The sequence below is a fragment of the Meleagris gallopavo genome, chromosome Z (genome assembly GCF_000146605.3).
Source record: "Meleagris gallopavo isolate NT-WF06-2002-E0010 breed Aviagen turkey brand Nicholas breeding stock chromosome Z, Turkey_5.1, whole genome shotgun sequence".
NCBI lineage: Eukaryota > Metazoa > Chordata > Aves > Galliformes > Phasianidae > Meleagris > Meleagris gallopavo.
The window spans coordinates 9,591,478-9,605,060 of record NC_015041.2 but is presented as its reverse complement, the minus strand read 5'-3'; the positions used below and the strand labels follow the sequence as shown (position 1 = coordinate 9,605,060).

At 40.0% G+C, this 13,583-nt stretch overlaps 1 protein-coding gene across 4 annotated transcripts; it reads left to right on the top strand.

The window, feature by feature from the left end:
- LOC104914835 (NAD kinase 2, mitochondrial-like) lies at window positions 1-13,337 on the top strand. Of its 4 annotated transcripts, none has more exons than XR_796147.2 (5): window positions 1-12; window positions 8,429-8,517; window positions 8,871-8,959; window positions 10,327-10,408; window positions 11,573-11,683. XR_796147.2 is itself a non-coding variant. In XM_010725330.1 (5 exons), exons 1-5 carry the CDS (start codon window positions 1,645-1,647, stop codon window positions 11,718-11,720), a joined length of 441 nt encoding a protein of 146 aa, XP_010723632.1. In that variant the 5' UTR covers window positions 31-1,644; the 3' UTR covers window positions 11,721-11,735. The 4 variants fall into 4 exon arrangements, 1 of the variants encoding a protein (XP_010723632.1); XR_002109743.2 differs by lacking the exon at window positions 1-12 and adding an exon at window positions 19-1,677 and having other exon boundaries at window positions 2,428-8,517; window positions 11,573-13,337; XM_010725330.1 differs by lacking the exon at window positions 1-12 and adding an exon at window positions 31-1,677 and having other exon boundaries at window positions 11,573-11,735.
- The last annotated feature ends 246 nt before the right edge of the window (window positions 13,338-13,583 follow it).

The following is a 13,583-nucleotide window of genomic DNA, read 5'->3' as shown; positions in this document are numbered from 1 at the left end:
CTGAAGCAGCTGGTGAGCGGGGCCGGGAGCCGCCACCGGGCCGGGAGAGCGGTGCGGCCTCGGGCCGGGGCTGTTACCGAGGGCCGGGGGTGCCCGGGTTTGTGCCGGGCTGTGCGAGCTCAGAGAACCCCGCTCTTGTTTTCCCTTGCAGCGAGAAGGCTGTATGTGCGGAGGTGCAGGCGGAGGGAAGCGCTGCGTTGCGAAAATCCCCTCCGACACCTGGAGAGGACTTGGTCGCGTTCCCTCCCACCCCTTTAGCTCTGCTTCACTTCCTCGTTTCATCTTTCGTTACCTAACAACTCCAGCCAAACAGTCGGATCTCCCGTGCGCACCTGTCTGTCCTGCTGCTGCTGCTTTCGGAGATGCCTTTTTCTTTGTTCTTTATGGCGATCGGTGCAAAGGCAGGTGGTTGTTGGGGAAGGCACGCCAAGGGCAGCACCTTCCCGCCGTGCCCGTCGTCGCTCCAAACTGTTACTTTGGATTTGCAGCCTTGGCTGGGCTGAAACTTGCAGAGGGGTTTCATTTCTGTAGGAGGGGCAGGTGTTGTGCTTGTGTTGCCTTCAGAAGTACACTATCTGAAGAAAGAGAGCTCTTGCCACTTTTCAACACTTTCCTTTTTAACCATTTTCCTGGGTACTTCAGGCAGCTGTCCATCTCCTGTGGAATTCCTATCTGTGCATACTGCGTGTTGCATAAATCTCTTTACGTGATCGAACTTCATGTGGTGCCACATGGAACCACCTGCCTGCATTCACACTGTCACTCTGTGCAGGTCTGTGCTGCTGAGTATCTCTCTGTCCCACCAGATCTGCAGAGAAGCAGCATCTCACCCAGCTCACATCAAGACCGCTCCTCTGTTTGCATGCAGTTAAGCTTCTCTCGAGGGAACTTTTTCTGCTGCGAAGTATAGAGAATCAGCTTAGTTCTTCAGCATGCAGCTGAACCCAGGAGGAACAAAACTGCTTGTTTCACCTTTCCCTAACTGCTTTTGTGCAGGCTAGACCAGGACAGGGGATCAATAGCCTGTGTCAGCTGAAGATCCCTTAAAGAAAAGTAACCCCGGATGCACAGTGCTTTATTGCAGTAGTTGCAGAAAAATCTTACATGTATTTTTGGAGAAAATCTCAGGAATACTAATTCTCCAGACTGTGAGTAGTACCTTTTTTTTACATCTAGCTTCCCCCACAGAATACGTCCACGTGAAGAATTGCAGCAATAGAACTCATTATCTCTATGTAGCCAAAGTCTAACTTGCCTGAATACGCGTCCATCAGTATTTATTTAGGCTTTCTGCAAAAATGTCTCTATTTACTGTCTGTTGGGAATCAGGTCTCGTATTCTTCTCGTTCATTTCTGGACTAGCAGCAGTCTTAGCAAATGCATTGGATGAGGATTCTGGAGAGTCTTACCAGCTCTCCTGTGTATCTCCAAAATGCTTTTCCTGCTATAGATAGCTTTGGAGATCAGTGCTTTTTGTTCCCAATTAGTCACGCTGCTTCCTGCTTCTGGTGTAGGCTGCAGGAGCTGGTCCCCGGGCTGCTGGTCTCTGAGAAGCTGAAGCCAGACACATGGACAGGGTGTCCCACTGGGAGTATGCAAGGTTGGGGGTTTGGTTCATCCTGAAGGCCATACCCTAATGCAGATATGAGTGGTGCAGAAGCTCAGTCGCATGGAGAGGTGAGACAGGGAGCAAAGTGGGCATCTGGGCTGGCGTGAAAGCCTGTGGGCGATGAGATGATGGCAAAAAGCATGAATGTGTGCAGGAAACACTTGTTACAGACCTAAGCGGATGTGCCTGATTGCTGCAGCAAGAAAGCAGGCCCAAATTTAAGTGTTGCACTTGGTGTGTTTTTGCATGAAGATAGAAAAAACAGTAAATCACCTAATGCAGAAGAGACACTTGTATATGCCTTTGAGCCTCAAATTAAATAGATTACACAAACAATTAAATTGTTCTGTATTCACAGAGACTCTAAATCATTGATGTATTTTAATATACATGAAAAAATGTAAATTGGTGTGCATTATATACATGATATGCTGTATAAATTATAACTTACACTGAACAGTACGCTGCCTTGGTATAGAAGCTGGTTTGCCAACACTTCTAATAGAAAATGCAGGCACCTGGGAGCTGTGGCCCTTTTTTTGGGTGTACCAAGTGAGTTGTACTACACAGACACTGTTAAAAGTTGCAGAGTCAAAGTGGCAAGTTCAGAATTCCTTAATTCTTTCTTACTGCAAAGAGGGAGAGGTGAAGAAATAGTCCAGCCAGCAGGAAAATAGAACAGATGGGGGAGACATGCATAGAGAGTAAACACTGAAAGTATTTAGGAGATCTCTGAAAGATTAAATCTTTCGTTGCATCTCTGCATGTACGTCATGCACACTTTTCTGAAGAGGTTGTGTTCCTATATCCTGTGGCAGATGCTCTGCACACTGAAAAATGAGTCTGTTGAGAACTGTGCCTGTTCACGTCTGACTGATCATTCACATCCTATTTCTGACTGGTTCTGGAAAGGATAGGTAAGTGCTGTGAATGCTACTATGCTGGAGAGGATTTCAGAGTCTTTAAAAGCTTAGAAAGTCAAATACATGTAAAAGATTATTTATCTTCTGACACCTTGAAAGAAAAATGCCCTTACATAATCCAGCACTTAAATTTTTACATTAGCAAGTTTTGTGCATCATGTCACACTGGAGCTGTTTTGTTTGCCCTCATGAGATTTTAAGAGACTTTTGTATTTCTAACATTTGCAGATATTGGCTGGAAGTTCAGTAAAAGTCCCGATCATTTTGCAAGCCCCTACACATGGTTTGCTTACCATCACTGACAGTGCTCTTGAATTTCCTCTGCTTGGTGTCTAAAGGTTGATGGTTACTATAACGACTGACCCAGTCAGCTAATAGTGAAGGCTGCTATTGATTCTAGAAGAATTTCAGTGCCACTTAAGGAACCTTTATTTTCTTCCCACAAAACTTGTGAGGAGCAAGCATTGCTGTTTCAGAGAACTCTCAGTCCCAGTACTAGATAATTTCCTCAGCCCTATTTATTTTTTCAGTTTTACAGAGCAGTTGAAGCCTAACTGCTAATCTGTCACTGCTGGAAGGTATCTAGGGGAGATCAACAAAATTAGCTGTCCAAACACACATCAGATTCAGTTTAATTACTTTTGAAAATGTTGTCCAGTGAAAAGTTACAGTTGTGTTTTTCTTCACTGGCGGAAGGTGATTTAATGCGGACCACAGTTGATATGCTGCTGTGACTGTTTTAGGTGTCTGTTTTTGGAGTGGGGAGGGAAAGGAAAGAATTGAAATTTTGGACCACTGCAGCAAGTTGGCTGAGATGGTCATCTCAAAAAACGTGTTTTTTTAGATATCTTGAAAATTGGCATATGGTTAGAGAAGGAGTACTCTGGGTATTGCTGCCTCTGAAAGACGCACAGTGTGAGCTCAGTGTTAATATAGGGCACCAAAATAATGCTAAGCAGGGCTGGTCCAGAAGGAAGCTCCCCCCAGCAATGCAAAAGCCTCAGCTGGAGCTTGTGAGTTCTTGTGCACCAAAAAGAAAATCATAGAAGTGGAGAGGAATTGGATGCATCCCTACAGTTTAGGTGCATGCAGCACCAGCTGTTACTAATCTGTCCATTAAACTTTCAGTGTTTCTTAGAAGGTCATCTCTTAAGGAAAATGCGCTACTATCTCTCACTGGATAAAGATTTTTTTTTCTTATATTAGAGAAAAAAACTCATTGCTTCTTTTACATCAAATGGCAAAAAGATTTTTTTTTTTTGTGACCTCACCTCTGAATTTCTTTTCCTCAGTACCAGGATTTCTGGTTTCAGGGTGTCACACAAGTACCCACAAGGTACTCTTAGCAACTAGACAGGCTTTTTGTTCTGTAGACTTCTGTTTGAAATCTGCTTTTCACTCCAAATGCCCTTGATCCACTAGAATTCTGTTCAGAAAATGCCACTCAGATATTTTTAATACTAGGGTTTTTATAGATGCAAGGCAGGGAGTAAAAAGGGAAAACTAATGTGCGAACTGAAGAGTTTAACAAAATAATAATTTTCAAATGAAGTCTTAATCTTTTTAGAAAACATAAAGCCCCCCCATGTTTTCTTTTATAACTTGAGACATTCTAAAAAGCAGTGAGCTTTAGAGTGTATATCAGTCCGTATGTTTCCGTATGTTGTATGGATCCAGATGTGTGGTGTGTGAAGGTAGGATGAGGACTCAATTAACAATTGAGGTGGTGCTGTGAAGCTTTTCAGCTTCAGACTAGCCATCTCTGATTGCATGTTCTGTAATGTGAACTATTCCAGCAGATTATCTTCTAGGGAGTGCATAAAAAGGGTTTAAAAACTGGCAGAACAGTAGTTTACTGCCTCACCTTGAAAGGAAATAAATAAATAAATAAAAGAATACTGTGTGCTGAATTTGAAGCATCATGGAGTCAAGAGATGGATTACAGTACGCCAAGATTATATAAACCTAGGACACTTTTCTCACAAAAAGTTTGAGCTGCTCTGCTGGAAGCATTGTGGTGTGTGTAACTGTGGTTCAAATAACAGTCACGGTGTTTTTTTTACTTACCTTTACTTTCCAGAGTTGGTATTTTTGTCTCAGTGTTCGGTAAGTTTAGTTGCTACATTATAGAATAAAATGCCTTCAAGGTTGTTGTTTGGTCATGTGAGGAGTCTGGAAATGACTGAAACAAATGACTGGAACATAACTACTTCTTCCATAGTGTGTGTTTGTTTTTTCCAGCGCCTCATTCATGTATACTTAGTTTATATATAGCAAGTAAACATGAATGTATGGCGTTTTCATGCGTTTAAATTAAATGTCAACTCTCATAATCTAATGCTTAATACAGCCGAGAAAGGCTTTTTTTCTTTTTCTTTTTTTTTTTTTTGGAAGAGCCTTTAAGTAGTTGTGATTTATGTCATTGTTATGTTAGTGTCTACTTGGATTGCTTACATTGTACTGGATTTCTGGAAACCTGCAACTGCAGAAAGAAATTCCTGATTTGTTTATAGTTAACACAACAATTTGTTCTGGATTAGCCCTCAGATTGCAAAGCACTATATGGATTCCTCAGTTGTGGTTAAAGTAACAGTGCTTTAATGTGGTAAACAAAGAACTAGTAAGCAGTTTGTGGTATTTTTAGTTTTGTTCATCTGCAGATAAAATTCTCACCCCCAAAGCAGCATTTCTTTAAAGCTTTGGGAAAGTGATTTTTGCCTGTTTTACTTATCAGGTGAAGAAATAGTCAAGTCATCTGCCAGAGAAGTAATGGAATACATAACGCTTCATCATTGTCATTCTATGGCAGATACAAAGGCAGCCTTTGGAAGGCTGCTGTCCTCATATTACAAAAGTGAGGGGTCTAAACTGCTAGGAGAGAAGGTTTGGGAGGTATAAGCAAAATGGTTCCTTGCTAAAGCAGCCCACTAGGGTGCTGCAGCATGGAGAATGACATACAGAACTAATAGAAACACAGCATGCATAAAGGCCAGGCGCTGGGAACAGTTTGTGAAGTTACTCATGTCCCAGACTTGGACAAGAAAGAAGGAACTGGGCTTAATGCCTGCAGCCTGCAACTCAGTGGTACTTTGAAATGGGATCATGCCACAAAAAAAAAGGGTCTGCTCAAGACACAGCTTAAATCTCTGGGGCTTCTTCAGCCTTGGCTGAAACCAACAGGGGCTTCAGCTCTGTGCTTTCATACAGCAGGAGTCTGGATCTGAGGACAACAGCCATCACAGTGTCAGATCATGCCCACCTTCAGCTTCTGTCAGATGAAGACCAATTACCCAGACAACAGTGACCACTCACAAGTTTCACTGCTGTATTTATTTTACCAGTGATCCTGCCTTTATGGGATTCACCAGGCCTCTTAGCCTTTTCAAATTTCTTAAAGCTGAAACATGTTTCTCCTACTTGCTTCTGCACTACAAATACCAAAATGCATCAAAACTGACCCTCTATGCTTTTGTTAGAGAAAAAGATTGTGTAGTCATCAAATTTAGAAAAAAATGAGTCCAATTTACATCTTCACTGGAGAAAACCAGGCTCACTGAATAGATGTTTTGTTTGATTAGGGTGTGGTTGAAGCTTTTGATAGCAATATGACAGGCTTCAGCAGAATCATGCCTGCAGTATGAGAGCATGAACCCATCTGGGGTCACTCAGACCAGGTAGCCCGACCTAACAAGAGCTCTGAAGCCCTCTTTGAAGCAAACCCAAGCTGTGCTTGGTCATAAGCAAAGAAACTTCAAAACACCTTCACTGATCTTCCAGGTAATTGTGCTTGTTAGCACCACTTTGCTGGGGTGCAGGGTGCTAAGTCCCATGAATTGCCTAGGGTCTCCTCCCCAGATACAATGCTTACACATTCCAATAGACTCTCTGCACAAGAACTCATGGTGCTGCTCTGAGGAACAAAGGTGCAGATGTGGGCAGGGGAAAAATCACGACACTGCAGACAGATACAGCACTACTCACTGCTGGGCTATTTCTCAAATTTACAGAATCCATCTGGAACAGGAAGGAGAAAAGAAAAAAATGTATGTATTTGCTACACAGAGACCCCTTAGCACAAAGGTCTAATTTGCTAAAATTTGGATTTTCAATCATACTTTCTGGAGCACTAACTGACCTTGCTTTACAACCAAAAAGAAATCCAAAGCAAATAAACGCTACACTCAAAAAACCTACAGGGTTACAAGGTCAGGGCTCCCATTTGCGTCTCCTTTGGATATGTACACTGAACAAAACACTGTCACCAACTGAGTGCCTGACTAGCAGACACTTACTGCAGCATATGTTTTTCAGACTGCTAATTTCACAGATTATTTACTTCCACACATGAAATACAAACTCCAGCTTAATGCCTGCGGCCTGCAACTCACTGGTACTTTGAAATGGGAAACTTGGTTCATGTTTAAAGCTTTGTAGAGAACTTAAACCTTGAGCCCAGGTCTTCATTTTGGACAACCGTGTGTTTCTTTGCTACTTCAGCTAAGGGAAATGGTCATTACTAAAGTCATACTGTAAGCAAGACATTGAGTTGGTGAATTGCACTTTTTAAATTAAGTCAGTGTGTTTGTTGTAAGTTCATCCAGGACCTGTATCTTAGTCAAGCTGTGGTGTGGGAATCTATATGAAAATGGGATTAGATTCAGCTGTCTGGCACTGCTTGTTCTTGGAAGGCAGTGCAGCCTTGTATAAAAGCACAGAAGTGAATAGCTGGAAATGCCTTTTCAAAGCTTCTGGCACAGACAGATTTCTCTACGCAAACTCAAGGAGAAATTTTTTTCTGCTCTGCAGAGTGGGAAGGGGAAACAGTGACAGCGTCATCTTGGAATACTTCAGGTTAGATGGAAGCAGAAGAGGTGATCTAGTCTAGCCTACTGCTCCAAGCAGGATCTTTTTCATTAGCAATGTATTTACTAACTCCTTTCACTTAATAGCATCTTTTTTTTTCTTCTTCCAAAATTCAGCTTAATCTGCACATAGACATGTATTTGGCATACCAGCACCAATTGAACAGACTAAATAATGAGGTGGAAAATATATGCAGAAAGAGGTGGTGACTGAATTACTTCAATGGAAGCTCATTAAAAAAAAAAAAAAAAGATAATGAGGCAGTGGTCTTACCTGCCTCCTCATTCAGGTCTTACCCATGTGAACTTCAGATGTTCGCACAATCTGAAGAGTGTCCTGAGATTAAGTATTTGAATTATTTTGCTTCCAAGAAGAATGGTGCTAGAACGCAACTGCTCACCACAGTTTGTCTTGCTACTGATACGGTTTTGAAAACTTTGGTCTATGAACCAAGGGCCAATATTGAAGGCAGTAGGTGGCTTTAACTTAAGTTTTGCTTTGTTTTTGATGCAAGGGAAGTGCTACCTTTGTTACCATTTGGCAGTCTTCCGTTTTGGCTCAAATGCAGTTTGAAGGTTAATGCTATAAGTCTTTCAGAGATACCTGTGTTAATTAAGCATTCGTGTTGCTTTTTCCATTGTCCTCTCTATGTATAGCATGAAGTTTAGGTAAGTAACTATTTGAGCGCTTTCATCACATGCTGGAGGAGGATATTACTAAAACTGTTTTATGTGGATCTACCCAGAGTCTAAAACGCATGAATTTAGAGAAGTGTCTGCAGTGGCATAGAGGTCAGTGTACCATATTTGTTTGCATGATTGTATGCAGCCCTGGAGGTTGATTACTGTGACAGTGTAATTACTTTAATTGGTGAATGTAAGCTGGCTGGGATTTATACAGAGATGTAACTAAAGGGACACTTATAAAAGCATGTATATTTATAATGAGACAAAATAGGTTTTATATAGTTTCTGTTTACATTAGTCACTACAGTAAGTGCTCTTGATTAACTGTTCCATTTTCTGTCTTACAGCTTGCCTTGAAGGGATCTAATTACGCTGGTCTATTAGAACGGCATCGCGTTCATACAAAAAATGTGGAGCATGTTGTAGACAGTTTACGGTAAAAATACATGGATGCTGAGAATTTCAGAACTTGCAACTGTACATAGGTTGTGTGAAATAATGTTAAGAAAGCTTTGTATGACAAGTCTTAATAGAAGAATATTGAAAACAGGATGATGTGGATAGACAGTCATCCCTGAAATATCATGTGAACTAGTTCAGTTTGGTTAACTAACACATGAAATGATTATCTTGAAAACAGATGGAAAAGATAGAAAGCATTTGTGTGGGCGTAAAATGCTTATAAGCCAAATAACAGTCTAATTAGTCCTTAGTTACATGCTAGTTTTCCAGAAGGATGTGACAGTAAACGATATAGGACACATTCTGGCTTTTTTCTGCACTTTTCAGGAGCGAGAAGATAGAAGTCCGTCTTGTTAAACGTCGAGAATATAATGAAGAGACAGTTCGATGGGCAGATGCTGTTATATCTGCGGGAGGTATGATTTTATGGAAATGAAGTATTTTATTATGTTTTCATAGATGTGTTTTTCAAATAAAATTTGCAACGTGTGAAGCATCTGGAGATGTTCATACCTTGGCAACAAATTATCCAGTATCTAAAGTTGTAGCAGTAGGAAATAAATGGCAACGCTTGGATATGTTTAGTGTTGTCTTATTTAAAATGGTTAAATTGTTGACTTTTCTATTGCTTTCTACTGAAGAGGATAAAATACTTGCTTTTCTATGATTAAGTGTAGCCCTTTACCTCACTCTGCTTTTGAGAAATGTGAGGTGGAGATTAACAAACTGCCATTTCCTTCGCTTCCCAAACTTTTTTTCTTTCTTTCACATTTAATTCCAGTGACTGACAGACGTATCTATTTGGATAGATAGAGGTATGCAATTTCTGAGCCGCTTCTGTCACTGCTTAGAGCTTTCTAAATGAACCAACAGAGCAGCTATCCTAATTGATTCCTTTTAACACTGGATTGCAGCTGGTCATTCAGTTTTGCTTTTGTAAATTGCTGCAAAATCTACTGTGTGTTGCCGAGCTCTGACATAATGTTCAAGCAGTTGTGGCAGTACCTGAACACTGCCCTGCCTTCTTCCTGTCCATTTTGCCCTTAGTACTCAAAATAGGTCTTAAGTGTTTATACCAGAAGCACTCTAATAATACTGCTGTAGATTTCAGTGAAATATTCAAAGTTGAATACTAAAATGGGGGGTTAGTATTTCCTCTGCCAGCTTGATTGTGGCAACATCCCTCATAGTTATGAGAGAAGTTGGCACATCAAGGATTTTCGGAGCTCCTATCTTGTTCTAAAGACTGATTTGGATTAGAATTGTCTTTCTGCTTGACAGAGAACTATATTAAGATCTGAAGAAACAGTGGCACTTAAAGGCTTATAACCTTCTCAATTTAATGTGAGACTTTTTTCCAAACATGGATATGTGGAGCCAAATAAGATGTTTAAATTATGCCTTCTGATATGAAACTAGAGCTGTTGTTTTGATAGGAATCACTGTAAAATCTGATATTGTTTCCTGACTTCTGTGATTTTGTTTAGCATTTTTTTCTAAATGATTCATCTTAGTAGGTAATAAGTGTATAGAAACCTCCATAAATCTTTTCTAACTTTTTCCAGTCACATTTGTTATCTTGAATTTAGTTGGTGGTGTTTTGCTTTAAAAATATTAGTAGTTTTCTGGTCCTCTTTTTGGCGTGTGTGTGTGTTTGTATGTGTACTCCTTAGCTGATTGGCTGTAAATACAGATAGATGGGCAAGGGTGATACGTGCTGCAAAACATGTGAGACTATTTGGATTGGAATGAAATGTGAAACTAACATCTTGTTTTTCTGTAGGTGATGGTACAATGCTGTTGGCAGCCAGTAAGGTCTTTGATAAATTTAAACCAGTTATTGGAGTAAATACTGATCCTGAAAGGTAAAAACACATTTGGGAAAGCAGTGCTCCATTTAATGTCAGGCATAACATGCATCTATTTTCGTGACGCATGTTGCATGCCCGTGGCATTTAGCAACATATATCTCTATTGTACTCAATTGTAGGCATCAAGTTAACTTGTTTTATTATAAAAGTTTCCAAAAAGGGTTATCCCCTCTCATCTGAGAGGATTAAGGTATATTAGATAAGCATTACTGTATGCAGCGCTTTCATACAAATGTAGAAGCGCTTAGAGCTTGGAAACTTGTGTTACTGACAACAAGCTTGGGGCTGGAGGTTGTGGTATAGAGTACTGAATGGAAAGGAGTCTTAGATAGCAAAAGCAACTCAGTGTGGTACCTGAACACTTAAAGAGAAGATGTTGCCTCCTCAACCAATTAATGGCATCTAGTTGTCCTCTATAAACTCCACCTAGCAGTAAGATTGCTTTGGGCAGGTGGATCTGGTGTATTAGTACTGCCCAGTTGGTATAACCTTCAAATGGGTGGCAGATAAAAACTCAGAATTCACCCAGGCTTTATCTGCTGTGATATCCAGATTTAGATTTTTGCTTCTGGTATTACCAATTAAATATTGGTAGATAAGAAAGCAGTGATAAGATATTGTAATTATTTGCATTCCTTGCTTCTCTTAAACATTTTTCAAAGTTTGCTAATAAATTTTCTACAGTATCAAGTCTGAATAGCAGGGTTCAAATAACAACTGCCTTCAAGTTATCAAGTATCACTCATGAAACAGTAACAGTGTTTAGCCGTCTGGCATGGAGGTGCCATTCATTTGATCTTAGGCATGTTACCTGCCTGTCTTGTATCACTAACTTGTGTTAAATATTGTTCCTAACTGGCAAAGTTTTTAACTTTGAATTCCTTGCCTAGAACTGCAGTGACAAGAACTCTTAGAATGTATACATTCTTACAGAATTGCTAGCTGAGCAGCCCCTTGTTAGGAGAAATATGGAAGATCCTCATGTGTGTGCTACAGGAGCTGAAAGATGGGTGTAGTTGCTGATGTACTGTTAATACTATGGGCTTGTAAAAACTCTTGCTTTGCTTTATGTAACAAAAAGGCTTTTTTTCTTTTTTTAAGGCATCATATATTGGTATACTGTCATTTTCCAGTGTCTTTATTCCCTTTTGCTTCCAGATCAGAGGGTCACCTGTGCTTGCCTGTGAGATATACACATTCATTTCCTGAAGCACTACAGAAGCTTTATCGTGGTGAGTTCAGGTATGATCCACTGATTTTTTTTTTTGTTTGTTTGTTTTGTTTTGTTTGTTTTACAATACATTGATTGGATAATGTTTAATAATGTGTGATCTATAAGGAAGAAGTGATGCTTAGAATAATGCTTAATAATGTGTGATCTGTAAGGAGGAAGTGATGCTTAGTAAAATCATAATGGTTCAAATTATTAATTCTGTGTAAATGTTTACTGTATTGAAAAACATATGGTTCAGAGTGGTGCTGGACTGTAAAGGATAAAGTTAGCTACTGGTTCCTGGGAAAAAAAGGCATTTGGCATGACCTTCACCAATTGATTTTCTTTTCTGACTTAGCAAATGCATAAACAAGGGATGGTAGTCTTATGATGGGTGTGTTGCTTTATGTATTTCAACACTCACAAACAATGTACAGTGTACAATTGTACATAGTACAGTGCCTGGTAATGCTAATAGAAGCTGCTGAAGCCTACACAGTTAGGAAATGGTAAGTTTGCTGTAGATGGTTTTGGTGATTAAGGTATAGTGACTTAAATTTTGTTACTAGAGTAGTCTTAGGGAAAGCTTTTCTTTATTATAAAGGTAACTCAATGCTTTCAATACTAGATATTCTCAAAATAGTTAAACTCTCTTGAACTAAGGAGGAAGCAATTTGAATTTTAAAGGACAAACTAAGGGACAGTTTTTCACAGTCTCCTATTTAAAACAAGAGATATTGTTCTGTGGTATCCTCGTTTTATGATTTTTGATTCGTATTCCACATCATAACATCACGCAGTGCACTGTCAGTTGCCAGACTGCCCTCTTTGCTCCCTAGCCGTCTTGCCTACAGCATTAGAGTAAGGACTTCAGTTTTGGAAACTCTTTATTTGATTTATTAGCTTCCAATCCTACTGTATTATATTATCTCACATTCCACTGTTATATTTAGTAAACTAAGTTGTTTTTTTTCTCTTAGCTTGTTGCCACTGTTTTCCTTGTTAGGCCCATCTCACTACCTTTTTTTTTCCTTCCCTTCCTCCGTTTCCTTTTCCAGGGTGTGGGTCTGTGGGTCCCTTCACTCCTTATCACTGAACTAGACTGAACCAGGCCACACGGTGATATGTGGTGTGTTAACATTCCAGAAATAGTTCTGTGATGGCAAGCAGTCAAACAGAAGCAACTCATTCACATTATAATATATTGTAATTATTTTTTGTTATACTTCTAGAATACTTAATTTGTAGCTTGAAGCATTCTCGCATTTGTGCCATGAAAAATTCTAGAATGAGGTGAATATAGACATCAGGTTTGATTATACTTAATTAAAGGAGTTTCAGTACTTGTTACTAAATGAAACTGTATTTTCAAATCAAATGTCGTCAGGCTTAGAAAGCAGAAGCTTTTAACTTTCCATCTTGCTAAGTTGTTTTGTTAAAGCTGTTAAAGTCCCTTGCTATTCTAGCCACTTGTAACATTTTGTTGGATGGCATGTTGAAATTTTTATTGTTTTGCTCCTGTTGTTGCACTAACAGGACTAAAGCCTCACCAGAGCAAAACAGAAAAGATCTTTCTGATTATTGCTTCAGAGTAAGTTTGAAAACTGATATTCCTAAGCAAGGACTTGAGTGGTTGTTCTCTGATTTATTTAAGCATAAGGAATCACAGAATCACAGAATGGCCAAGGTTGGAAGGGACCTCAAGGATCATGAAATTTCCAACCCCCCTGCCACATGCAGGGCCACCAACCTCCACATTCAATACTAGACCAGGCTGCCCAGGGCCCCATCCAACCTGGCCTTGTAGACTTCTAGGAGTGGAGCATCCACAACTTCTCTGAGCAGCCTGTTCCAGCACCTCACCACTCTCTCTGTAAAGAACTTCCCTCTGACATCCAACCTAAATCTTCCCTCCCTCAACTTAAAACCATTTCCCCTTGTCCTGCTGTTATCTAC